The following is a 27,546-nucleotide window of genomic DNA, read 5'->3' as shown; positions in this document are numbered from 1 at the left end:
ATGAGATGTGAAACATCTTCAAACAAAGAAAGTCCAGTTGCCTATTGAAAAAGCACCTATTGAAAAAGACCTGGATGACTGAGAATCTCCACAGTCATTGCAGATTATGATTATTGTAGTCAGATCCCCAAGAATGTCAGGTGGGGAAGGTTTTGTGTTACTTGTTGTGATTCCTTGCCAGACTCCGGCAGCTGAGTCTGAGGAATCAGATGAAGAGGAGGGGCCTAGAGTGACATTAGAGTCAGAGGAAGGCTCTGAGGAGCTCCAAGACTTACAGTCAGACGAGGAGCCTGGCCCCTCTACTCGCGCTCAGGCTGAGACACAGCTGTGCTGGGAGCCTGAGTTGGACAGTGATGAAGAACAGTTGGGACAAATCCAGGATGCATGAAAGTGTAGCCAAGAGAAGTGAGTAGGACAAAGGAATGCAATGGGGTGACTCCAAAGGCAAAGGAGAAGGCATTAGGAAGCCATGCCTTGGCTGAATTATAAAAGGGAAGGTGTGGGAGGTGCTGGTTGCCGAAGGCAACTGTTCCTGTTGAGGACCACGTTTCTGTGGACTGTGTTTGTTTGCCTCAGACATTGACTCAGGTCTGTGAGAATAAAAGGGGTTGGTTTTTCTTGCAGTTCCTGCCTGTTTCTTGGAAGAGAGGTTTCTCCTTGTGAGCATAACAAGGACTCACACAATGTGGAAGTCTGTAATATCTTTTTAGAGGAGCCTTTTAGGACATGTTCACTCTTAATACCATGCCTTTTTCTCTTTTCCTAATCTATTATTGTCCAATGGTTAATGTATCTGCTTTAATATACAGTACCTGCATCGGTGTCTCATGCATACATACAGAAGGAGCTTTGATTATCTGTTGGTGACTCCAACCTTGCCATGTTTTGTACGCACACACCTACAGGGGCCACTGATTCAAAGTGGAAAAATATAGATACCTTCTATGGCCACTGGTAAAGGGGATGGAAAGGATTCCAGAAGCCATGGGGTTTGCATATTTTCCCTGTGTGACTTGGCATTCTTTCCTACTGAATGGAATGCAGGAAACAAATGAAGGAAAAGGGCCTCACTGTTTTGTCTATAAACATAATAACTCTCCCAAAACTGAACAGAGTGGGATCAAACTATGTTGAGAAGAGAAGCCAGGAAAAGAAACAGAACAAGATCTTACTGGCAAAGGCCAGGTATGAAGGAGTCTGTTTCATGCTCCCGTAGAAAAGAGTGACAGATATAGGAGTATAGCAGAGGGGGTTTTTTCATGAGCTATTAAATGCAGCCATTTTTACCCAAGATCAAAAAGTCCTTGGTTGAAAGACCAGAGCTATGTATGGAATGGAAGAAGTTAGTCTTGCCACCTCTTCTCAATCTAATCCACTTCAATGAGTTGTTGTCAGGATGGATTATTGAAGAATTATGTACTTCACTCTGTAGACGAAGGGCAAAATAAATAGACTTTGTAATGGATTACATCAGCTAAGTTATTAGAACTGAAATCCCATTTAAATCAATGGGCAAAACTAATCTGAATTTGTTAATTCTATTAAATGGAAACTTTAACTAATTTCATCCAAATCCATGAGTTTTGAATTACAACCCTCCCTCCCTCCCTTCCTTCCTTCCTTCCTTCCTTCCTTCCTTCCTTCCCTCCCTCCCTCCTTCCTTGCTTCCTTTTTTATTTTTATTTTTTGAGTGATTAAATCCTCAAGAGCAATTCAACAAAAAAGCTTAGCTTTTAGAAAGCTCAGAACATGTTATTGGACATACCCAATTACTTCAGTGAACAGGCTCCTACATGCCACTATTAATCTTCTCATCATTTTTTTTGTAACAATTGGCACGTGATATTATTGCATGAAATTTAACATTAAACAAATAGTTGGTCAGGTTCCTAAGAGTACTGGCATTTTCCAAAATTATCTTCCCACGACACATAGCAAGGAGGCTTTAAAAAGAGTTTGGATATTGCATGAGTTCTCCCTTGAAGAGAAAAACAAGTCAGAGAGCCCACTGGGTAAGTCTGACCTTCGGCTCATTTTGTTCTCTGGTTTTCTGAATATATTGTTCATTTATGTGATTACTACGTGCAGTGCTAGCTTAAATAGGTTCTTTTTGATAGAAAACAAAACATGTTAAAAAGAAGAAAATAACTTTGGTTTTCTACTTTCCAGCTTCCACTTCTAGGTGGAGCTAATTTTCCTTTTTCCATCAGTCATTTTTCTCTCCTTTCTTGGGAAGACATTGGCTTCTGTTATGAATGTCTTGAATGGCAACATTTTAAAAAAGGAGAGAGGAATCAATCTGTCAAATAAAATGCTGTAGATAAGTTCCCAACTGAGGGAAAGCGTCTAAGAGACACTAATTCCTCACTGAGAAATGCTGGTTAGGCTCCTGGAGTTTCTATTGACAAGCAGTTTTTTTTATGACCTCAGAGCAAAAAGTAGGAAGATAATATTTTGAAAAAAAGAAAAGTAGAATCAGAGTTGAAAATGGCAAATGTGGTAGGTTTGAGAAGTAGAAAGAAAAAAATGTCAAGCCACAGGGTTTAGCTGTTGAGGCGTGTAAAAAGAAGGAATTTGGAATGAGGGAACATTTTTTAAAATAATAATGGGAATAGAACGGTCCAAGAGGATATTATGACATGATCAAAGTTAATAAAGTTTTCAGGGTTAGGTTTTAAGGAAATGATCCAAAATACCATTGGATATATTTTTTCCCTTTTATTATTGGGTGGGGTGGGGGAACAGTGTATCAGAGAAAGCAAGCACCTAACACAACATACATACACTTACCCAAAAATACACTTAAGACAGAAGCTTGTCCATCTCAAGGATAAAACACCAGACACAAACTAAGCAATGTCATATATGTAGTACAATGCAGTAAGACGTGGAGATCTATACATTGGAGAAACAAAACAACCAAATAAACGCATGGCATAACACAGGAGAACAAACCCATCATAACCAGATTCAGCACTCCATCTGCATTTGAAAGACAAATGTCACTATCTTGTAGACAGCAAAGTCCACATTCCGGACAGAGAGGACCTCTAGATTAAAAGAGGAGTCAAAGAGGCCATCTACATAAAAACTGAACAGCCATCTCAAAAGAGAGGGGAAGGAACATGATGCCACTTATCTTCTGTTTACAACCCAGTCCGTTGAACAATTACAAGAAGGTTCCATATGCATTTGCACTATTTAGGTGACCCTCAGGGCATAGATGAACCTCCAAGTGGCCTTAGTGACTCAGAGAGAATGCTAACACCCAGATAACTGCAAGGAATATAAAGCCTTCTATTCTCCACCATTCACTCAGAACTGAAGAAGCTTTTTGGATGAGATGTAAAACATCTTCAAGGAAAAAACAAAGAAAGTCCAGTTGCCTTTTGAAAAAGCACCTTTGGGACAACCATGATCTGGATGACTGAAAATCTCCAGACACCCAATAAACATTGCCCTTTGCATCCAGGTAGAAGACTCCATGGCACCACATTTATTGGAAGAAAAATAGCAACTGGGCAGAAAGAATTGCATTGAGCTGCTTGGGTCAGTTGAATTCCCAAATAACCAGGGAAGGGCACTCCAGATTTCTCTGAAAGAGAGGTGGGAGGAGGGGGCTACACTTGGTGGTTTCCATGTAGAAAATGGAATTACCTTCCTTTTTGACTGATGCATTATTCATAATAGTTGTTCCAATCTGAGTCTAAATCTGTTGTGTGAGATCTTTGTTACATTACCTGCAGCGAACAGCAAAAGCAAGCTGAAATTCTTGTTTAATTAACCTTTCAGCTTGAGTTCTCAAATCTGCTAGCACTGACTTTTCCTATACTGTCTAAAGTGCAAGCTGGCCATATTTTGACCATGAGTGCAAAAAAGAGTAAAAACAAAAAGTTGGTATTCTTTAAAACAGTAAAAAATGCAGTGTTTTGTTTTTCTTTTGTTTTTTAGATCATCATATTTACCAACAATGCAAAATCAAACCACTCTGTTCATTCTGTGAAATAATTCTGGGAAGACTAACTGAAGAAAGCCTGTACACCAAAATACCTTTTGAATAATATCTTCTCTGAAGAATATTTATTTGAAATAGTAATAATTCATAATTCCCAAGATAGTAGTGATTATCTAAACCAAAATTCTTTAAAGTATAATCTTCACTTAGCTTATATTTTAAAAATCTCAGAACAATTAACATTAAGGAAACCCAGTCTTTGTGCATATATTAAAGGCAGATTATGTTTACACAATCTCAGAACGTTCTAGTGTTTTGTTTGATGTATATTGAAATAAAGTTGAATTAACAATAGATTTCAGAGTTATCCAATAATATTTAAAAAATCTTTGTGTTGCTTCTTTAGAGGGTATGAGAGTATGAATGCAGTATCTGTTGACCCCTCATTAAGGTAATAACATCTGTTTGCAGGATCACCTGGTTGGTTTTAATGAATTGCCAACAGATACTGCATTCACATTCTCGTAGGCTCTGAAATAGCTTTTCAAAACTCAAGTTTGAAGCATTTCACAGTTCTGATATTTAAATCATATAAGGAGATGATTGATTTGTAAGAGGAAAAGACAGCAAACCACAAGTACTTTAAATTTCCAACCTGTTTCTAAGGCTAGAAAATGTAGTTTTATTGGGAAAGCCAGGCAGAATCTAGGATAAATTCCTAATAAGTGAGATGTTTTTGCAAATTATGTATTGCTTTCCCTTATTTTAGAGGGAAGTTGCCTGCAAGTTCAAAAACTATCCTGAAAGAGGCTAACGGCATCCTTACCATTGGTTCATCTACATATAATAGCTTTACAGTGCTGAGTATCAAATGTGAGTATCATCACATCAAATTTCTGTGTTTGCTATTGCATCATATTTGTTTTCCATTTCTAATCCTCTGTTCTGTACCAGCCTGCTACCGGCCCTGCAGAAAAGGCAGGGACAACCCCTTTTACAAGAAGGCAAGAGGCTGGAATAAAGCCTGCCAAATTTATTGCTACAAAAACAAACGGAAGAAGACACGAACCAAGAAACAGGAGCTTTAAGAAACAGGAACTATCCAAGCGGTTGCCTTCAGCAAACCAGCCCTCCCACACATTCCCCTTAAATACAGTTCAGGGCGTGGCCTCTCTCTGCCTCCTTCCGAAGTGCCCCATTGCCTTCCTCTGTTTACTCCTGATTGACTGCCTCCTGCGTCGGGCGTCCTTGAACAGGGCCAGCTGTGGGTCATCTTCATCCACGCTGTCAGGCTCACACAGCTGGGTCTGCGTCGTGACCAGATGAGAGGGGCCTGGCTGGGGGCTCTCATCAAGCTGTCCAATCCCCTCAGCAAGCTCTTCAACACCCCCCCTCCTCCTCTGAGTCATCCGACCCAACTGCCGAACCCACAGGCTGACCCTGAATCACAACATCTTCCCTTCCCACAGTCTGTGTTCTAATCTACAAACATCTGAAGTCTTCAGTATTACCATCTCCTGGCAAATTAGAGTGTCTTGCCAAACATTTTTTCATCACTGCAGTTTGTTCCAAATATCTGTGAACAAAGCAGTTATTGCTATTTATGTTTGTGTGTAATCAATACAAGTCTTAAGACAGCCTGTGCTCTTTTTAACGTACCAAAAATTCACCAACTAATTTTTCTCAGTTCTTTATTCAACAATAAGTAACAAAAAGGGCGTCTTAATGTTTTCTAAGGCCTGTTGTATCCATATCACTGTCTTAAATTCCAAAACTTCAAAAGTTGTGTGTGTGTGTGTGTGTGCATGCGTGCGTGCGCGCACGCACATGCGTGCATGCACGCAAAAATTGAATAAACCTTCTCATGGTTACTCATTATGTTGTTGGCCATACTCTATGTAGATAGAGTAACAACTGTGATGATTTTTACAAGTATTGCCCAGAAGGCAAACTGGTGAGGATATTCCCTGCAAATTCCTCTAACTGTCAGAGTCTGCGTGGGTAGATGTGGTGTGGGTTATTTGATTTGTAGTTATGTGATTTCTGCTAGACAATAACTTGTATATTTCATTGTAGTCCTGTTTTGGATTTGTTTTCTGTATTCCATTTTTTATATTTACAATATTTTATTCACACTTTTGAAACATCTAACAGAAATAAAGTTATAATAAGAAAGCAACTGATAATATGCAACATCTTACATGAGAATAAAATAGCTTTTATGTCTTATTTATTTATTTATGAAGTGTATTTATTTATTAAATACCCAAAAGACTAGAAACAATGGCAAACAATGGCAAAGAAGTTCAGTGTCGTATTTTAATTAAACACTAGGGTAAATATAATTATTTTATTTTATTTACAATATTTTTTTATACAAACATCTGTAGGATGTTTCCCTGATTCACAAGACTGGTACTTAAGGTGTTATTAGGTTTTTAGCACAAATTCTATAGTGCTGCCATGAGAAGATCTGATTCTGACTTCTTATAAAGGTACGCTGTGTACCTTGAAATTACAGAAAAAAGTTTGTTCTTGCTTGATGAATTCCGACTTATCTCTGTTAGTATTAAGTCTCATCATTCACAGTTTACATGGGATTAAACTGGTAAAGACTGTGGTAAACAAATACTTCCTAGTTAATTATAAATGAGTGCTCCTACTTAACCTTATCATCAATTCAAATGGCTACATGCTCTATACATGTATGTATATGAGGCAGAGAGCCATTTTTTTCTAGTTGTTAAGGCACCAGACTAGACTCCAGGAGATTATGTGTGCTAATCCTGCCTTAGTCATGAAAGCCAATGGCTGACTTTGGGCTAGTCACTGTCTCTCAGCCCAACTCATCTCAAAGGGCTGTTGTTATGGGAGAAATAGGAGGGAGTATTAGATTTGCTGCTTTGAGTTGTTTATAAAAATAATAAAGGTGGGCTATAAATAAAATAAATAATGTACTAATATACAGTGGATAATTGCAAGTATACTCCAAAATCTTAGCTGATTCCTCCTTGCAAACAGGATATGTTTCAATCCTATTTCAGATAATCCTGGAATACTACTGATCTCCGTGTTCAGATTAGAATTATATAAGCCTTGTTCTTAAAACTGGGAAATTTGTTATTTGCTCCTTTCTGGGGAAAATAATCTTTTCTATGATGAAAATGTTTTTTAATCCAGTGTCTCTGATTATGACTTTGTAGTCACGATGTTGCTTGAAGTGATACTGGCTGCTCTTTTGGGAACCGTTATCTACTTGTTCCTGACTAAGACAAAGGAGGAAGCTCTGCCTATAGGAGATGGGTGGTGGGCTGCAGGACAGAAGCCTGACTCTGAAGAAGATACAACGATATGTCCTTTTAAAGTGGTCACCTCAGAGGAGGAGATCAAGGTAAGAAACTCTTTTATATCGGCATACAGCAGAACATGCTTGGCTAGTTGTACATATCTGTCCATTGAGAGATAACACAGTAGCATTTCTACTCAAATACGTCTTAGAACTGCAGGAAAAACATTAAAGTACGTGTAAAGTATTTCAGATTAATCTCACTACTATCTCTTGACGTTAATTTGAATAACTGATATAAGAAGCATAGGAAGTTGCTGTCTTCATTGAAAAAAACATGAGACCATGCAAGGCCCTGTTTAATCTCTAGAAAATGGGAGACAGCATAGACTCTGCTGAATGGGAGGAGAAAGACATGTTAAAGGAAATACAATGGAGAGGCTTCAATGCCCTAACATTAACTCTTTTTACTGTAGAAGACATTCCTTTTGAGCCCAAAAGAAGGAATGCTTCCATTTTCAAAAATGTTACTTGCGACATGGCATATCATAATCAACAGGTTTTCATGATGCTCTTTTCATTCTAGGTCACATTGTACAAAGCATTTAATACACTATTAATAAAAAATAATTCTCCAACCATAGTAGTGGCTAAGTGCATGATGCGTGAGGAGTGCATGTGCTTTATTCTTCAACAATAAAATTATGTGGGAAAGTCCTACAGGAATGTATAGGAAACTCCAGCAAGATTGACACTAAATCACAATTATGTTAAAATGACAACTTATTTTATTTTAATCCCATTTATATCCCGCCCTTCTCCGAAGACTCAGGGCGGCTTACAATTTAAGCACAAACCAATGTGCTTAGCAATAGCCTTCATTCTATGTATATGCCTGCTTATTAGGGCTTATACATAGCGAATTCATGGCAAAGTAATTGAGAGGGCAGAAGTGACTGAATAAAATTTAAGTTGAAATTTAAGAATAAAAGTTTAAGTTGGGCAGAGTATGCAGATCAGATTTTTGTTCTTTAATAGGTTATTGGGAAATATATGAATGTAAAAAACTATATTGCAGATTGCAGATTTGTAGATTTAGGGATAAAATACAAATAACGAATTGGGACAAGTTTTGTCTGAATAATTGGAAGTTTCTTGAATGGAATATATGATGCAAGTAGAGAAAAAAGTTTGAAAGTTTAGTAACATTAATCAAGCAATAAGGGGAGAATGGGTGATGTCCTTGTTGAATGTACTTAAAGTAAATGTATAGGTTTGTTGGTTGGGGTGATATTAAAAATGTATCAGTTGAGTATATGATATGCAGATAATGGCATATTGTTGACAGAGACAGCAAATATTAACAAAAGCTTTTTAGTGAGATGAAGTATAATTTATAACTTTTAATTAAAATGGAAATAATCATGAATAAAGAGTTAATATTTACATGTGTAGGATAAAGTTGTACCCCATCAAAATACAGGAAAAAAGTAGTAATATTTTTTCCAGTTCTCAGGAAGAGAATAAATTGAAGAAAGGGGAAAATATCAACCAGAAGCTAGATACAGAATGTCTGATTTGGTTTGGCTTTGGGACCATTTCTCATTAAGAATAATCCCAGTGCAGGGTTTTATAATATATTTATTATATTTGTACCTCAGTTTTTATCCAACAACTAAGAGTGACTTACATGGATTTTTTTTCATTTTGTCCCCACATTAATGATGGCATGTGCACAACTGGCTTTATGTTAAGGCCAAGTAGACACTGGCCCATGACACCAAAGATTAGGGGCGCCAACATCACCCTTCTTCTGAAAACAAAGGCTATTATAAAAATGTTAAATGTTCACACCAGCAGGAAGCAGTGCCAGCAGTCAGTGTGGGCTCAGACACCACACAACCTTGAGCCAGCACTGGGGTGAAAAAAAGCCGAAGTAAAAACACATTTCAGTCATTCAGTCTCCAAGCCAAGAGGGATTTCTTAATTACACTACCCAATCTGAAAAGATTATAATCTCTACGTAGGTTACAGCACCCTTATGGAGACTTGCATCTTGGTTGTCCTTCACTGTGTTCCTTTTTCATGTTTTATATATAACTTACATGATATATTTACTTAACTTAATAGCAGTCATTAACAGGACATTACAATTTTGCTTTTTTCATGTTATCTTCTTTTTCCTGTGTACACTTTGCTTGTGTTCTAGGATTTACATCAAAGACTTGACAAAGCTAGATTTGTAGAGCCATTAGAGGACAGTTATTTTCATTATGGGTTTAATGCAACTTACCTTAAGAAAATTATCTCTTATTGGAGAAACCAGTTTGACTGGAAGAAACAAGTGGAAATTCTCAACCAATTCCCACAATTCAAAACAAAGATTGAAGGTTTGCAACTAATAATTACTATAGTATGTCTGATCTGAGCATTTTATAAGCCACTTGTGTCCTTAGCATCCATGCATAAACTTTGCTATACCCTTTTTGCCAGTCAATGCACTCTGGTACTTCTTTCAGTTATGTGTGAACACACAACAGTTAAATGGAGCCTTTACACAAAACTTTATTATATTTCATACTTCCTCCAATACAAGAGTTTCCTCCTCTTGTTCTCTCAATTGTCAACATTCCCCTCTTCATTATCTTTCCCTTTTCTGTGCCAAGGACACGGAGAGAACAAGATGGATTAACCTGGATAGCCATGGATATCGGCACATCCTTGAAAAAGGATGTGATCAGCTGTGAACGTTGTTATGCTCATCAAGGAAATAAGTGTGACCAACTGGCTATGTGAAACAATGGCCTGGATATATGTGTGGTGAATAGGGCCAACCAGGTTGCCTATTTGCAGACTGGAAGGATTGAGAGTTCTGTCTCTGAGCTTCCTGGAATAACTCTTACATCCCTTTTTGGATGGGTGGGGGGACTAATCTGAACTTGGCTTAAGATGGGAGGGGTGGTATTTCTGCCTAGCTAGGCAGCCTCAGTGTTATCTCTCTCACACAGAGGGATACTTTCAACCACATAGCTCTTTTCCTGCACCTACATTTAGATAAAACATCTTCAGAACATCCCCAATAAACATACATGAGGGAGACATGTTTATTTTAATGTTTTTTTAACATAGACTCAGAGGGATATCCCCAACTCCCATTTTTTGCTGGAGTAGGAAAATAGAGATTACTTTTAAAAATAAGTGGTTGGACTGAGGCTGGAATGCTCTTGCCTCTGATAGACGTCTGGAGTCTCCAGGAATCTGTAGAGAAATCCAGATAAACTGACAAGTAGAGGGCACACGTGCAATTTGCCTTTGATATTTTTATAGATTTGTGTTTTGTAAGGTTAATATTCTTTATTTCTTTGTTCAAGCTCATTGATTGAATATTCTAACATGCAGTATATCTGGTTGTGCATGAGGGTATTTTCATTTTTTTCAGATCACTTATGAACTAAAATTAAAGTGGAACTCACCATCCCATCTCTTTATTGTTATAGAGACTTGGAACAGTTGTAGCCAACCAGCACCATCTCATTGGATTATATTTTATCTTAGCTTGTTTTACTTTGAATTCATTTAAAAGCAGATTTTTTTTTCCAAGCAAAGCAAGGTGCTCCGTTGCTGCAATCCCACAAGTGGCCCTCATTTACCAATGACGGGATTGTGCCAAGCAGCCACAAACTGTTTTGCTGCTGGGTTGCATAGCACAATTCAGGAAGTACCTGTTGAGAAAATGACAGCTTCTTATGGAATCGCACCATGATGTCAGCAGCAGAGTGCCTTGTTTTGCTTTGCTAACATGAGCTGTGCAGTACTCTGCAGTACTAGAAGAAGCAAAGTAAGATGCTCCATTGCTGGGCCACACAGTGCACCCTAAGATGTGGCTTCCATTTTATGAGTGGTCATAGTTCAGTCCCACTGCTTGAGAAATGGCTGTCAATTTCAGTATCGTGCCATGTGGCCCAGCAATGGAATGACCTGCCCTCTTTCTCTATCCAGACTTTCTGAGCTCTAGAGATCTATGAAAGATAAGTGAGAACAAGGTTGTGGTAATGTGACTAGTAAGGTGGGAAGCAGGCCTAAGGTCTGCAGGGACCCAGTGTCTTGGAAGATAGGTTTGTGTGTGTGTGTGTGTGTGTGTGCTGCAGTGTCCCTGTGGTCAGTCGTAAGGGCCAATGACTGCAGGGTTGCTGCAGCAAAACAATTATTTTGAAACTGGGTCATAAGTAGCTTTTTGGTGGCCCACCATAACTTCAAATGGTCACTATATGACCAGTCATTAAGTGAGGACTATCTATATATGACTGAATTGAACTGAAATGAAATAGAGACTTAGTTACTTAATTACTGCACACAATGATGTGTGATTGGGACATCAGAACTGAATTGCAAGACTCCAGTGGAGCACTAGACGGCATGAGTGAGCTTGTATTTTTGTGCAGACCAGATCTTTTAGTCCTAAGTAGCGGCCAACCATGTTGTTGCTATGATTATGACTTGGTATTGAAGCCAGGCACAATTAGCATGAATTAATATAGAGAAATTCATTTTGGAAACTCTGCCTTGAATTAACCTGATCTAGTACCTTGCTAACATTAGCAAGCAGATTTTATGGCACGTTGATTTATATTAGACAGAGATACATGTCGTTTCCCCCCCATTAACTATGCTTTCCTTGTGTGTTCAGTTTCTAAAATTACAAATTACACATTTTTGCCATCATTTTCAAATCTTGCTATATTTCAATACTTTTTTTGGTTTCTTTGGTATCCGTGTTCTTTGAAGAAACTAAAACCACATTTTTGCTCTCCAGCAACCTTGAAAGGCCATTGCTTCAGGCTACAGTGAATTTAATTTTGAGAATTACAGATACTAATTTGAATTCCACAGGGCACAAACCAGCACTCTATTGGCTCTCAGAAAATTATATTATGTTGACATATCTATTTAGTTATTTTCTGAAGATTCTGTGTCTATGTTTTCTTCCTGTAGGAATTGATATCCATTTTCTTCATGTAAAACCTCCGCACTTGTCTGAAGGGCAGTCTGCTAAGCCTTTATTGATGATCCATGGTTGGCCTGGCTCAGTCTATGAACTATACAAAATTATCCCTCTTTTGACTGACCCTGTAAACCATGGCCTGAATGGTGACCACATTTTTGAGATGATTTGCCCTTCCATTCCTGGCTTTGGCTTCTCAGAGGCTCCTCACAAAAAAGGTGAAAAAAAGAAAGAAGTAAAAATGAAAGGCCCAACGTACAGATAGTCTTTGACTTAGGACCACAATTGAGCACAAAATTTCTGTTACTAAATGAGACATTTGTTAAGTGAGTTTTGCCTCATTTTATGATCTTTCTTGCCACAGTTGTTAAGGGACTCACTGCACTTGTTAAATTAATAACACAGTAGTTAAGTGAATCTGGATTCCCCATTGAGTCTGCTTGTCAGAAGGTTGCAAACGGCAATCACATGACCCCGGGACACTACAACCCTCATGAGTCAGTTGCCAAGCATCTGAATTTTGATCACACGACTGTGGGGTGCTGTAATGGTTATAAGTGTAAAAAATGGTCATAAGTCACTTTTGTCAGTGATGTATCTTCAAACAGTCATTAAATGAACTGTTGTAAGTCAAGGACTACCTGTATTCTAGTCAGCCTTGTAGTGACTGAGTGGGATTTGAACAGTGGGTCTCATGTCTAAATCCAAGATGCTTTGAATTGTACCACTTTTATTCAATACCAGCCATCAATCCCATGTAGCAGCCCCCCCTCCAGTTCAATAAATATCCTGTGTTGTTATCTGCATGAATTTATTTAAAAGCAGAGGAGGGGTCTTCTTATAATTCTGCTTTAGGCAAGAATTTCACAGAGTTTATTGAGTCTTCTGGCAAGACTTAACAGAGGGAAGGATTCTCCTATGAAATACTGTATTGGTAATTGTGTTCTGTTAAAATATTAGCTAGGAAAAATGTTAACAGTCTTAAATATGAGTGAATGAACAATTGCAAGGACAGCTTATATTTGAATTTAGAAAAAACGGTCTTACTTGTTTTTCCCTTTCCCCCCCCTAGGCTTTAATCCTATGTGTGCTGCCCGTGTCTTCTATAAGCTAATGCTCAAACTGGGCTTTCATAAATTCTACGTTCAGGGAGGGGACTATGGGTCTCTGATATGCACAAATATGGCTCAGATTGTTCCACGGTGAGATTTTATCTTTCTAACAGTTAAATTCAAATCAGATTTATCTAAGCAGTGCATAAACATGAAGTGTCTTTCTTTTGCTTTAGACTGTTGAGTATCACTGTATCATTCTACTGTAGACAAATTCATTTTACAGAGCCCCACTGAAAAGAACAATAGATTTTTGGTCATCAAGAGATTTGGGCTTATTTTTCTTGCTAAAAATGAGTATGAAAAAAGGGTCTGATCAGATCAAATTCTGGATCATGAAATGTAAATGCCATGTTTCTTGGATTATTACTGCAGAAGCAGCACTGGATTGATTATTAGTATCTTTTGCAAGTTACTCTTTGTATCTTACTGAATAAGTTTATGGAAAGTTCTCTCTTGTTTTCTTTTTCTCATTAATAGCTGTTGTTAAAATTGTTCTTAAAATTATTCTTTATATTATTTCCATTTAAATGGTAATTGAAGTTGCAGTACTATACTCATGCTGCACTATAACAGTTGTACTCAAAGGTGGCACTCACAAGCAATCAATTTTCTGCCTTCCAAAGGTAATTCTGAATAAAAAGGCTAACCCTCCCAATATATAGTACAGCTAGTCCTCAACCAATGACCATAACGGAGCCTGACTATTATAGTCAAAAGTCATGAAGGTTGTTAAGTGGAGTACCCACACGATCACCTCACTTATGAGCCTCCCCTTCCTTGCTTTTCCCAATGTGGTTGTTAAGCTCATTAGGCAGAGCACAGAGTGCCTCAGGAGCGTGGGGAAGTTCCTGGGAGGCCTAGTGGAGGTTCTGCCCTAGGCCTCCAGAGACCGCCTACACTCCCTGAGATAACCCATCACCTGAGTCTGCTTCCCATCTCACTGGGCCTTGCACCTTCCTCCTGATTGTGCCCTTACCTTTTGAAGATCTCTGGAGGCTGGATCAGGAAAGGAGAGCAGGCCACTCTGTTTCTGGTAGACATGGTGCAATCGCAGAAGTGGCTGCCATTTTCATGGTCGCTTCATTGAATTGTGGGCGCTATGAAAATAGCAGCTGCTTCTGGGATCAGGCTACATAGCCCAGCAGTGGAGGGACTTACTCTGCTGCCTTAAAGTGAGCTCCAAAAAGCTCCAGAACTCTGCAAACCACTGCGGATTTCTCTGGAGCTCATGTTAAGGAAACAGAGCAAGCCTCTTCATTCCTGGGCTGCCATTTTCAAAACAACCACAATTCAATTCTGATCAATCATAAGTCAAGGATTGTGTGTATGTTAAAAAATATATTAGTTCCTTTATTGTCTTCTGTCCCTTTATGACCATGCATGGGTATCTACTGGCATTGTATTTTTAATGTCCCTTTACAAGGTGCTTGGTGCACCTTGTTAATGCTGACTTTGGAAAACCTTAACTGTCAATGATTGTATAAAGACAAGAACACACAGAGGATAGAATTTGCCAGATGTTGCAGTGGAGGGATGTGGTCAATAATGAGAACTGAAACCGAAATATCCATGGGGCTTCTTACCTCATCCCCATCTTAACACTCTAGCACACAGCTGTCAGTTCAAGAGGTCCCTGCAGAGTAAGAGAGCCTCTTTTCTCTGGGATATACTTTTGATTAAAAGGAGGAGTTGGCCATAGGGGCAGTAATCTATCAATGGACGTGGTCTGAGAAAAAGCATTACTGAGAACAATAATGGCCTGCCAATAAACTGAACATCTGATTTCTTAAAGAACTAGCCTTTCCAAGTCATCATCTCAAGCTTTTGAATTACAGGGGCCATCTTCTTCAGCCAATGGTTGATAGATATTGTAAATTATCACATCTGGAGGTACCATCCTAAAGAAGAATTGCTGAGAGTCACATGAGTATGTCCCCAAAAATCTTCAGTTGTGGAAGATTTATTTTCCATCTGTAACTACTAATATCCCCAAAACTCAAATGTGCCTTATTATGTGTGAATAATTATAAGACATAAATGTATGAATTTGAACAAACCACAATGTTATTGTTAAAGTGCCTGACTTCTTTCTAAACAATTGTTTTAGCCACGTGAAAGGCATTCACATAAATATAGTATTTCTGACCACAATGAGCTTCAAGCAGATACTGTCCATTCTATTGGGACAATATTTCCCAGGACTATTTGGCTTCCAGGCAGAAGATATTCAACAGATCTTTCCTTTCAAAAAAAAGATGCTCAACAGAATTCTTCTGGAGAGTGGCTATCTCCACATTCAAGCTACAAAGCCAGACACCGTGGGTAAGGGAAGCTTTTGTTTTGAACATTGCATGTGCTTGTTTTTGCAAATAAGCCTTTATAGAATCAGGAAATACACTTTGGGTTTTTTTAGTCACAGTTAGGTGGCAGGATCTAATCTAGCCAACTTTGGCTGAACCAAAAAGCTAAACAGGGTCAAAGCTAATTACAAAGTAGGTATAATCCCACATGTGTAGTTTAGACTGACAGGTTTAAAAAAAAACCAGGGAGAAAACAGAGAATAATTTCTGCATATTTGCAGAGTCAAAGTTCACTCAAAAGGATACTTGCTGTTACTGTGTTAGCTGTATGTTTTCCTAAGCAACAAGAAGCCTCCAGGAAATTGTTACTTGGACTTAATGTGTATGGAGATTCTCAGTCATCCAAGTCATAGTTATCCCAAGGGTGCTTTTTCACAGGGCAAATGGACCTTCTTGTTTTTCTTTGACAATGTTTCGCTTTTCATCCAAGAAACTTTGAAAAAGCATTAAAAGAATGCAAATGACCAACTGTCTGCAAGGAGTATTAATCCTTCCATTGCCCACCATCCAGTCAAAGCTGAAGAGGCTTTTTGGATGAGAAGCGAAACTTCTTCAAAGAAAAACAAGAAAGTCCAGTTGTCTCTTGAAAAAGCACCTTTGGGATACTTGGACTTAGTTTGCTTGTAGTGAAGTAGTAGCCCTAGAGTCTTAAAAGTTTCTGGTAATATTTGATTTATTTGCAAATATGCGAATGAAGATGAAGGCTCACAATGTTAGCATTGATAAGAAGCAAAAGTCCTGTGTGGCCCTGTGTGATCTGTTCCTCATGGGAAGCAACACTGATTTAATGTGCTTTTAACCAGCTGGAGGATTTCTATTCATTGTAATGTCTGCCTTCTTGTACAGGTAGTCTTCAACTCACAACACTTCATTTAGTGATCGTTCAAAGTTACAACAGCACTGAAAAAGTGACTTATGACCATTTTTCACCCTTACAATCATTGTAGCATCCCCATGGTCACGTGATCAAAATTAATACACTTGGCAACTGACTCATATTTATGACGGTTGCAGTGTCCCAGGGCCATGTGATCACCTTTTGAGATCTTCTGACAAGCAAACTCTATGGGGAAGCTAGATTGACTTAGCAACTGTTCTGCTGACTTAACACATGCAGTGATTCACTTAACAATGACAGAAAGAAAGGTCGTAAAATAGGGCAAAACTCACTTAACAACTTAGCAACAGAAATTTGGGGCTCAGTTGTGGTTGTAAGTCAAGGACTATCTGTATTCTGTATTTTCACTCTGATGATTGTTGCCCAGAGTATGAAGATTGGGGCTGATGACAAAATCAGTGAAATGAAATATGATTCTCAGCAAAAGGGACAAGTACACATCTGCACACATCGCTGCATGCCCTTACTTCTCACCAAATCGACATGTCCAGACATGTGTAAATATGGTCATATTTCATGTGTTGATAGCAGAGAGGATGATGAGTCACATTTCTCAAATGCCTCTCACATACTCTGGCAATCACAAAAGAAAATAGAGATAATTCACAACTGTCTGAGCCATTAAACAAGTATTTTCCTAGCAAAAAATATGGCTGGCCTAGTTTGATAATTACAGTTTCTTCTTCTGTTTTTGCCTCTCCAAATTCAGTTGCCTATGCTTCTATCTTAACACTGTACATGCAATCAATAGTGTGCTTTTGAATAGCTATGCGTGAAGCTGATAATGATGTGCACGTTCATAGCATGAAATGAAAAATATCAATTGATAGCCCTTGCCACCTATTGTCAGATTAATTTCTGTGGGTTCAGTTAACCTATTTTTCCCACTTCTTACTTTGTTTCTAAGGTAAAGCTTCTGAAGTTCATCCTGTATCGTCCTAACATTCTTCTATAATACTTTTATTATAAGTTGTTTGAAATCATTTCTTTCTGTGAGGAACCTTTACAATTTTTCTTTGACTCTTGGCTGTGATTCCTTAGAAAACTAAAGAGGATTTGGCTTGCGCACATTTATATTTGTTTGTGTGCTTATATCTGCCCTGAGATTTCTCAAGACCTTAGCCTACCCCTTCTCCTACTTTTGAAGGAAAAAAATAGTAAAATAAACATCTTAAGCCTATTTTGATATTTATAACTAACTGGAAAATTGCATCATTGTAATTCAGAGATTTGACATCAAATAAAACAAGTGTAGTCTTGGGGTTCTGACAAATGGATGATTGCTAGGGGGATGATCCCCAAAATGTCTGCAATGGTGCAATCAAAGCCCTGTCCTTTTGACATGCTGAGGCAGGCCTTCAAATGCATCATTGTGTCTGCTACCATGACTGTTTTGGCCTTCTCCATAGATGAATCTATTCTAAGGACCCCACAAAAGAGGCTAGGGAACCTCCAGTGATTATTGAACTCGGGAGATAACTACTGGGGCTTCCAGTGATTAATTAGCCATGAGTTGTGGAACCTGTGCTAGTATATATGAGTAGAAGCACTGCCATCCATCCAACTGAAGCATTCTTTGAAACAGATGAGAAACACATAACATAACAATAATAGAGTTGGAAGGGACCTTTGAGGTCTTCTAGTTCAACTCCCTGCTGAGGCAGGAAACCCTATACCAGGGGTCTTCAAACTTGGTCCTTTTATGACTTGTGGACTTCAACTCACATGCTGGCTGAGGAATTCTGGGAGTTGAAGTCCACAAGTCATAAAAGGGCCAAGTTTGAAGACCCCTGCCCTATACCATTTCAGACAAATGGCTGTCCAGTCTCTTCTTAAAAACTTCCAGTGTTGGAGCATTCACCGCTTCTGGAGGCAGGTTGTTCCACTGATTAATTGTTCTAACTCTCAGGAAGTTTCTCCTTAGTTCTAGGTTGCTTCTCTCTTGGTTAGTTTCCATCCGTTGATTCTTGTCCTGCCTTCAGGAGCTTTGGAGAATAGCTTGACTTCCTCTTCTCTGTGGCAGCCCCTGAGATATTGGAACACTGCTATCATGTCACCCCTCGTCCTTCTCTTCATTAAACTAGACATACCGGTACCCAATTCCAGCAACTGTTCTTTATATTACACAATGAGCTTCTTTTTCTCATGGTAGTAGTTCTGCCTTCAGGGGAAAGCTGGCAGGCAGATAAGGCAGGGGCAAGTCTTGACTTAGCTTTAAAGTTAATATGATGCAAGTGGGTTGCAGGGAACATTCTTAAACTGAGAGAGGGGTGCTTTCCCTTTATTAAAACCTTGGATTAAATGGTGAACTGCTAATGTTGGTAAACAGTATGCAGTATCTTAATTCTTTTGGAGTATTTGACATATGCTCTTGCTCTTTGTCATGCATCTCTTTATTAAATGGCATCTGAAGACAGTAATTTGTTATGTGTCCATCAGTCTCCCAAGTAGAGTAACAGGAAACATGACAAGATGATGCTACTACTAATTTTGCTTAATTAGTAATGAAATCAGATGGTAAAAAGAGATAGTGGAAGATTTCTCCTTTCAGACTTGTAAGATTCTGTTAATGTTAATGATTTGAAAGTACAAATCCCCCACTGTGTCTTTTTACCACCTGATAAGTTAGAGTGAATCCTTTCTAAGTTTCTTTCTCTGCCTGTTATTCAGTTGTGGGCATCTGAGAGTTATCTAAATTGAAACTCACCACTGTCTCTTTTTTCTAGGCTGTGGCTTGAATGACTCGCCTGTGGGATTGGCTGCATACATCTTGGAGAAATTTTCTACATGGACTGATCGCAGTTTTAAAAAGCTAGAAGATGGAGGACTAGAAAAGTAGGTGTTATTTACCACCCTACCCCCAGTGTACCTGAGTTGACTTTAATTGCCCCAAATAATAAAGTATCTATTTATTTTATGCTGTTCTGCTATGTGTTCAGATGCTTAAATGCCGAAGGCTTAGCAGCTCCACAATGCTCCTCCAAGGACTAAAGATAAGATAAGATAAGATAAGATAAGATAAGATAAGATAAGATAAGATAAGATAAGATAAGATAAGATAATCTTTATTGTCATTTTTTACTGTGGGCACAATGGCGCACATCAAAAATGAAATTTAGTTGCCCGCTCTCAAAGTCAGACACATACATGACACACACCCAAAACATACTACATACAACATATGTATAGACCCATACCCCTACATATACATAACAATAAAATATTAAATACTGTACAACTTGAATATATAATGGAAGGAGGAAGCCTGAGAGTTCACAAGGTTAATGTTGTATGGAAGGAAACTATGATTGAATCTGGATGTTCTGCTACGGATACCACGAAGCCTCCTCCCAGAAGGTAACAAGGAAAAGAGGTTGTGAAGAGGGTGAGTGGTGTCCCAGATAATCTTATGGACCCTGTTCAAACAACGCTTCCGTGCTATGTCCTGGATGGGAGGGAGGGAACTGCCAATGATCTTTTTGGCCATCCTCACCACTCTCTGCACCACCTTCCTGTCTGAAGCAGTGATGCTGATACAGTCATCAGCAGTTCAATTTCATTGAACTGGAAATAGAAATATTTGGCTCTCCCATGTTCCAACTTCATTCTAAGTTGAACTTGACTCTTAGAGTGTGCAAAACCTAGTTTTCATTTGTGGGGCAGCTTTCCTGGGGCATAAGCTATGGATTCAGGGATAGCTACAAGATATCTGTGCACCGTATCGCTGCCCTACTTGGCTAATTTTTTAAATATGGTTAATTATAAATAATTAATGAATAGGAAGCATTGCTTCAGCAACCTCCAAGTGGATGCCCTATGAAATTCAATAAGGGACATTGATTGTCTCGGGGCTAGTACAGATTGCTCCTCCCTACTATAAAGTTGTTTATAAATTGTGCACTCACTTGCAAATTATAGAGCTAATAATATTATAGCATGGTGAAATAGATGAAACTTTGGTTTAGCAATAGATCAGGTACATTGCACAAAATCCTCTTGAAATCTCTCCGCTTAAATCTTCTTGCAAAGGAGAAGGATCTATGATATTTTAAAAACATTTTAAAACATTATTTTAACATAAAGTAATTGAGATACTATGATCTGTGTTATATCAAATTATAGGCCTATATAATCTTGTGTTCCATTCTACTCTGGTCAACTATATGCTCACAGAGTGGGAATGAGTCCCTCTGACCTGCATTCTACAACAACCAATATTAGGATTCAATTTTATTTATTTAAAGTAAAGAGATCTGCTGACATAGGGTTGAAAGCTATACAAAAAATCATGAGGAAATCATGTTTGCCCATAGGTCAAATTAATTTTGGATGCCAACAAATAATTTATCTGACAACTTCTTATTAACACATTAATGTATGCCGATTAAGTGTACATTCAAAGTGACAGGTTATTCGATTCTGTTCTGTTCTGTTCCGTTCCATTCTGTTGTTGTTAGAACCCACCCAGAGCACTTGAAAGCAAAAAGATTATGACTCTCTTTTTAAAATTTTAAAATTATGTTTCAAATGAATTGATTTAAACAAATTGAAATGATTTCATTTCATTCAAATCTTAATTTTTAAAAAATGTTTGCGATGGTAGTAACTTGTAGTTTGCCTTGAAAGCAATGGTGTACTTGGGGATGAGGTTTATTAGGGTGTTTATTAAAAGTGAGTACAGTTCAGAAATATTTGAATGCATTTTCCTTGCATTGAATGACAGATGCAGCATTAATAGGCAGTAATTTCTCATGTTTTTGTCATCTTCTTAGCTAATATATTATTAATTGCACATGGTGAGATTCAGTTCATGAATAATAAATGTCACAAACTACTCATTGGCTCTTATCATTCTGGAGAGAAAACAGCAGTGACTAAAATGATGTTGCAAATTACAGCCCCAAAGAGTAATGTGATTGTCAAAGTCATTATAAGTGACATTTCTGCCCTCTCTCATTTCTTTTATACCAAATGCTATGGACATCCACACCTGAAGTAGAATCACTGGGATTTATTCCCAGATAGGTTTGCATTGCAGCCTTTCCCACTCCAGCACTCCAAAGATGTGTTGGACTACAATAGCTAGTTGCCAGTTAGTGATCTTAAGTATGGATGATGGGAGCTGTATTCCCGCCCATCTAGAGGAAGCCAAGTTAAGATATATTTTGTTGGTCTGTACAATCAAATAGGAAATTGGAAGTTGTCAGAGGATAAATAAGTGGGAGAAGGCATTCCACCTAAAGGTTGAGCAATATAATATTTTTACTCTCTCAGGGAAGATAACTTTTAAAGATCACAGATGAATGAAGTGACAACATTTGCAAGCAAGATAAATGTAACACCCAGATGGGAAGTTGAAGAAGGTTTCCTCATTGTATACTATGCTAACATAAAAGGCAACAAACCCCAAATAGATTCCAAAGACATAAAAGCAGCCTTAGGATATTTAGAAGACAGAGGTCCTCAATATGTTTCATTTTCATATTGAAAATGTCATTCCCAATTTGGGATGCTCCAGTAATTTTGGACTTCAATTCTATTAGTGTATTGGCCTGAAATTATGGGAGCTGAAATCTAACAGCTCTTTTTCTGTTTATTGTTTATTAGGTTATAAAATAAAATACAAAAATGTAAAAGAAAATAATAGAAAAATAAGGGAGGGAAAAGAGAAGGGAAAAGTGTGGGGCAAAGGGAAAAAAACAAGAAAAGGAATTGACTTCCTACTCCCTTTGGTGCAGTAGAATCAGATAAGAGCATCAAACCTTAAGTTTTTACTTTTACATAATAATATAAACTAGCCATTTCTATCACAACAAACGTATTACTCGGTAAAACCCAAAATCAAAGTTTAATTTTTTTCCACCTCAAGCACAAAGTCCAGAAGAGGTTTCAAAGTAGAAACAAAAGTAATTGTATTTTTTTTCTTTGATCAAAGCAGTAAATTTGGCCATCTCTGCTAAATCTAACAACTCAAGAGTACAGCAGTTAAGGAAGAGTGTGATGGCTAGTGGTGCTTTGAATGCCAGGAGACGAAGAGAAATATCAGTTGTGCTGCCTGAAAAGGCTGACAAAACCCAATAGGAGCCTGCTATTACGAGTCATTTCCTGTGAGCTGTACTAGCTACAGCTTGTGAAAAGAGATTAATTGCAATACATCAATTGTATTTTTTCAGGAAGTTCACTCTGGATGACCTCCTCACGAATATAATGATCTATTGGACTTCAGGTTGTGTGGTTTCTTCAATGCGCTTCTACAAAGAACTTTTGGGGAACGGTATTGGCATAGAAAAACATGACACGTAAGTGATTCCCATATTTCTTGCTCTGGAGCAGGCATTCCTAATTTAGCCAGCATGCTAGTACAATGTCTGAAGTCTGTTCCTCTACCATATATGTGCCAGCTATCTTATGTGTGACTCTAAAAAAACTCTTTGCAGTAATCACTGAGGAGCTCAGAAACAATATGAGAAACAACAGGCTTCAGCTGAACCCTGGCAAGACTAAGTGGCTCTCGGTTTTGGGGCCTTCTGAGACTGTATCATTTTTGGTACTGGGATGGGGTCTGGCACTGCCAGATCCACTGCACAGTCTGGGGGTCTTTCTAACTCCTGCTTAAGGAACAGATAGTTGTGCAAAGTTATTGCACAACTTTGTCTTATGTGCTAGTTGCACCTCTTCTTGGACCATAAGGCTTACTCATGCCCTAGTCATCCCCAGGGATTACTATAATGCCCTCTACATGGAACTGAACTTGAAGAGCATCTGGAAACTGCAATTTGTTCACTTCACTTCACTAAGGCACATTTTCCTGGAAATAAATCCTACTGATTTCAGTTCAGTTGTCTTAGTGTAGACAGGGTTATGTTCTGTGCCTCTTTATTTTTTGCTTGTGGTTTAAGAAAGCAGTATTGTTGGGAGAAGGGTGTGCTTTCATTGTTCAATTATGTCATTGCTTTGCAGGTTCCCTGTGAAAGTTCCCACAGGAATTGCCGCATTTCCCAATGAAGTCTTGTACATTCCTCGGTCATGGGCTCGAAAGAAGTATGCTAACATTGTTTCATTCAACTTCATGCCTCGAGGAGGTCATTTTGCAGCTTTTGAGGAACCGGAGCTCCTTGCAGCAGACATCCTACAGTTTGTAGATAAAGTAGAAAAAGCCACTTTCGACCGATGAAGAAGAAAGTTTCTCATTGGGTGATGGGAATAGTTTTACCGTCAGCACAGGACTATTGAGATTAAATGTGGTAAAAAGTGATTTGGGTTAAACTATTAATAATTGTTCTTAGGTACTTTGCAGTTCTGCTTTTTCTTATGTTAATTGATTAAAATCAGATACTCCATTCAAGCTGAACCCGTGATGAGTTAGTACAGTACTGTGACTGAATGACTGAACAGCGAATGAAGACCTGGCCCTGTTTTTTATATTATTATTATTATACAGCATCACCCATGTAGATGGGTTACTTCAACAATAAGAGGGTAAATCCTTGCTAGCAATCTAGAAACAAAGAGAAAACAGAAGAAGTGAAGGAAAATATCATCGTATGAGCTGCGTGAATAGCTCTTCCCTAGTCACTCTTCCCTCTTTTTTTTTAAACTCCTGGGATGATAACACTGGCCTACCTTACAATACCTTACTCAGATAATATACTGGTAGGTGGTATTCCCTGGATATGCAAAATGCAAAATTCCAGGAGCACATCATCTGTTTCACACTGAGCAGGGGCATCGAGGGGTGTAAAAAAATATCAAGATGGCAGGCATGACCATGCACTCAAAATCTCATTGCTTTTTAATACATGTGTGATGCATGTTAAGGGCTGAGTCTTTGACGGTGCAGTCACACCTGCCATTTTTACTTTTTTGAGCTCTTTGTGGATGCCCCTGCTATAAGCCACACTTAATGGCCTGCCTGGACTGTGGTCTAAAAAGGTAGGCAGGGGCTGAGCAAAGTTGTTGAATTTAAAATTTTATGTAGATAAATAAAACTAGTTAATATAATTATTTCTCCTGTAATTCCTAATAATTTCTCCTTTTGTTACATTAAAAAATTATGATTTAACTGGATCTGTTAGAGGGATTGCATGATGTATACCCTTGCTTTGCATAAAACACTAAGAATAGTTATTAAGGTTATTAAACCTATTGTCTGATACTTCTGCAGTTACTTAAAGTTCCTCCCAGCTGATAAACTGAAGACATGATAGACTGATGGAATAACTCTCATATCCTCAGCTTTGATTTAATGATTCTGTGCTTTGTCAAAATTATGAACTGAGTAAGACAAGTTTGTGCATTTTTGAAGGCATATAAAATCAATTTTATGGTCCACACTGTCAGTTCTGGCCACAGAATAAATTATGCAAATGAATGTATATTGTGTTTACTGACTTTGGGGGATAAATTACATACAATTCTAACCTCCAAGAGAAGGTTTTCAATGGATATTTAAAAAAATTATATGGTGGAAGAGGGCAATGACAAACCACTTTTTCACTGTTACCAAGATAATTTATGCCTGATGTCACCAGGAGTCAAACTTTTTTTTAAAAAAAATAAATAGTCAAAGATAGAGGCAGTGAAGAATGAGCTTTGTAGAGAATGAAGGAACTAAAAGGGTGGTGTAAGGATGGAGTAGTGAAATTGTACAATACTCAAGCTTTAAAAATATTTTTTAGTCTCAAACCATACCTTCTAGAACTTTTGCCTTGCTTCTGAACAGGGATCAAACACTACCTAAGTATTTCTGATTTTATTTTTATTATTCTCACATGTATATTTTTGTTTAGAACTCAACTGCAGCTGATACAATCTTTTGCTGAATGACTTGGATCTCATTTATTCTTGGATTACAGTTGTAAAAGTTCCCTAGTGGAAAAGTGTATCTTACTAGCACCTTTAGACATTTCCAAAAGTTCCCCAAACAATAAAGCAGATTTGATGATAATATATAGGGCATTGAAGGATGAGGGAAGAATCAGTGCAGATCACTGTGTTATTATGGCTAGAGGAATCGGTCGGATTCGGATCAACTGGATCTCCAATGGCTCTCTAGGCCCCGTCTCCGACGCTTCATCTCCCGGAGCTCCGCGGTGAACCATGGGGCTCGCTGGGATCTGCGCCGGGTCAGGGGCCGCAGGGGTACAACTCGGTCCAGCGCCTCCGTGGCTGCCCTTTCCCAGGCTTCCACTAAGGCGTCCACCGAGCTGTGAGCAGGGAGTGCAGGTGGGTTCCTAAGCGCTGCCTGGAACCTGTCAGGGTCCATTAGGCGCCTGGGGCGGTACCATCTGGTTGGCACCGTGCACCCACGGCGGGGGGTGGCAAAGGGGAAGTCTAGCCGTAGGAGGTGATGATCGGTCCATGACAGGGGCGTAACGGTCGTGGAGCCCCCACCGATATCATCACGCCACCGTCCAGATAAGAACACCAAGTCGGGGGTGTGGCCTCCCTCATGAGTCGGTCCAGAAATTATTTGCGACAGGTCCATGGCCTATTTTGTAGCTTTGTGTTCTTTTTTTTTATCCAAGTTCTAAATTTTGTTTTCTAAAAATTCCATTATGTGTCACAAGTTTGTGATGATAAAATGGGGAAAAGAAGGTTTGAATTATTGTGTGCAATTATTTACTACATTGTTCAAGCCTGCTATGACTTCTTCAAATCATATGCAAGCCAAATTCAGAGAAGGACAAACAAGTCTTTCCATTCAGAAGCTCAAGAGAGATCAAAGTGAATTTCTACAGATCCTGGCTCTTGATGAAATAGAGAGATTTTTTTTTGCAGGTTTTAGAATGTTTAGTGGTGTGCTCTAGTAAACTGTAAGGCTGCCAGAAATGACATGCAAAAATAACAGATAATATAGTGTTAACCTAAAGAAGCTTTTAATGGAAAATTCTGGCAGCCAAAGAGCCTAACTAACACTGTTGTGCATTTCATTTCAGCTGCATCTGTGTATGTGTTGATGAAGCAGACTGAACAAAAAGACAGGTGTTAAAATAGAGAGGAAGAACTTCCCCTGGGTTAGCCCATCCTGCTGCACCTGCCACCTCCTCCTCCTCCTTGAGAATCAAAGGCCTTTTACCCTAGAAGAGTGAGGATAAACTATTTCAAGAAGTAGCATCTGGTGTGCTCTAGATAAGCGATGTTGAGGATTATCCTACAGACTCAGGGATGTTAAGGTGTCAGGTTTATATTTTCCATCTTCAATGTTTAATATTTCTGATCTTGGTTATAGGGCCTTTTGAGTCACATCCAAACAGCCAAAGACGAAAGATTTTGAATTATATTGTTTTCAGAGGTTAATAGTTCTGTTGTTCCAGTCAGTGTTATAAATATATAATTTTAGTATAATCATCCAGGATCACAGAATAAGGTGGCTGCTGGAGGTGCTTTTTGTTGAATGAAAGGCAGTTTTACATGTGAATAAGTGTAAATAAATCTTATTCATGTGTACTTTGGGGGGGAGCAACTCAAAATCTGGGCTTTTTGATTTGTTCTTGAAGGAACAATTAATATATGCCCGTGGCAATAAATGTAATTCCTAAAAATAAAGGAAAATAAATTCTAGAAGGCAGTAGGCATTTTAAAAATGGGAAAGCTTTCAGGAAAGCTAGTGGGGAGGTAAAAACATCTAGATGGCATCTGTTTATTGAAGTCCCACCCCACTATAACTGTTTTTTTTTAAAGGAATTTGTATTAATTTGGTGAAACTAAAGTAACTTCATTATTTTATTCCAGTCCCAAACTTTTGTAGTTGGGGTTGGGAAAAACACTTGAGTCTCTGCCCATCAGTGGTGATAATACTGAGTTAAATGAACTAATGAACATGTTTAATATCAAACAGCATTCTGTTTGTATCATTTCTCCTGTAGTCTTCCTACTGTTCTGTCATAGTAGCTGATATGACAAATTAATAAAGCAATAGATTCTGATA

General features: G+C 38.4%; 1 protein-coding gene across 5 annotated transcripts; it reads left to right on the top strand.

Annotated features, from left to right (window-relative positions):
- On the top strand, positions 1-27,546 carry EPHX1 (epoxide hydrolase 1). 5 transcript variants are annotated; one of them, XR_014026603.1, is made up of 12 exons: positions 1,493-2,012; positions 3,952-4,036; positions 4,725-4,828; positions 7,159-7,346; positions 9,451-9,631; positions 12,234-12,461; positions 13,316-13,445; positions 15,466-15,680; positions 19,343-19,451; positions 22,790-22,915; positions 23,577-23,860; positions 26,555-27,546. XR_014026603.1 is itself a non-coding variant. In XM_081329064.1 (12 exons), exons 5-12 carry the CDS (start codon positions 7,164-7,166, stop codon positions 23,788-23,790), a joined length of 1,386 nt encoding a protein of 461 aa, XP_081185190.1. In that variant the 5' UTR covers positions 1,841-2,012; positions 3,320-3,549; positions 3,952-4,092; positions 4,725-4,828; positions 7,159-7,163; the 3' UTR covers positions 23,791-24,683. The 5 variants fall into 5 exon arrangements, 4 of the variants coding, with proteins under 4 accessions (XP_081185192.1, XP_081185189.1, XP_081185190.1 ...); XM_081329064.1 differs by lacking the exon at positions 26,555-27,546 and adding an exon at positions 3,320-3,549 and having other exon boundaries at positions 1,841-2,012; positions 3,952-4,092; positions 23,577-24,683; XM_081329066.1 differs by lacking the exons at positions 1,493-2,012; positions 26,555-27,546 and adding an exon at positions 1-887 and having other exon boundaries at positions 3,952-4,092; positions 23,577-24,683.

Source organism: Vipera berus (assembly GCF_964194415.1).
Source record: "Vipera berus genome assembly, chromosome: 1".
In the NCBI taxonomy this organism is placed as follows: Eukaryota; Metazoa; Chordata; class Lepidosauria; order Squamata; family Viperidae; genus Vipera; species Vipera berus.
Note: the sequence above shows the minus strand (reverse complement) of the source record. Positions and strands in the feature narration are given on the sequence as shown.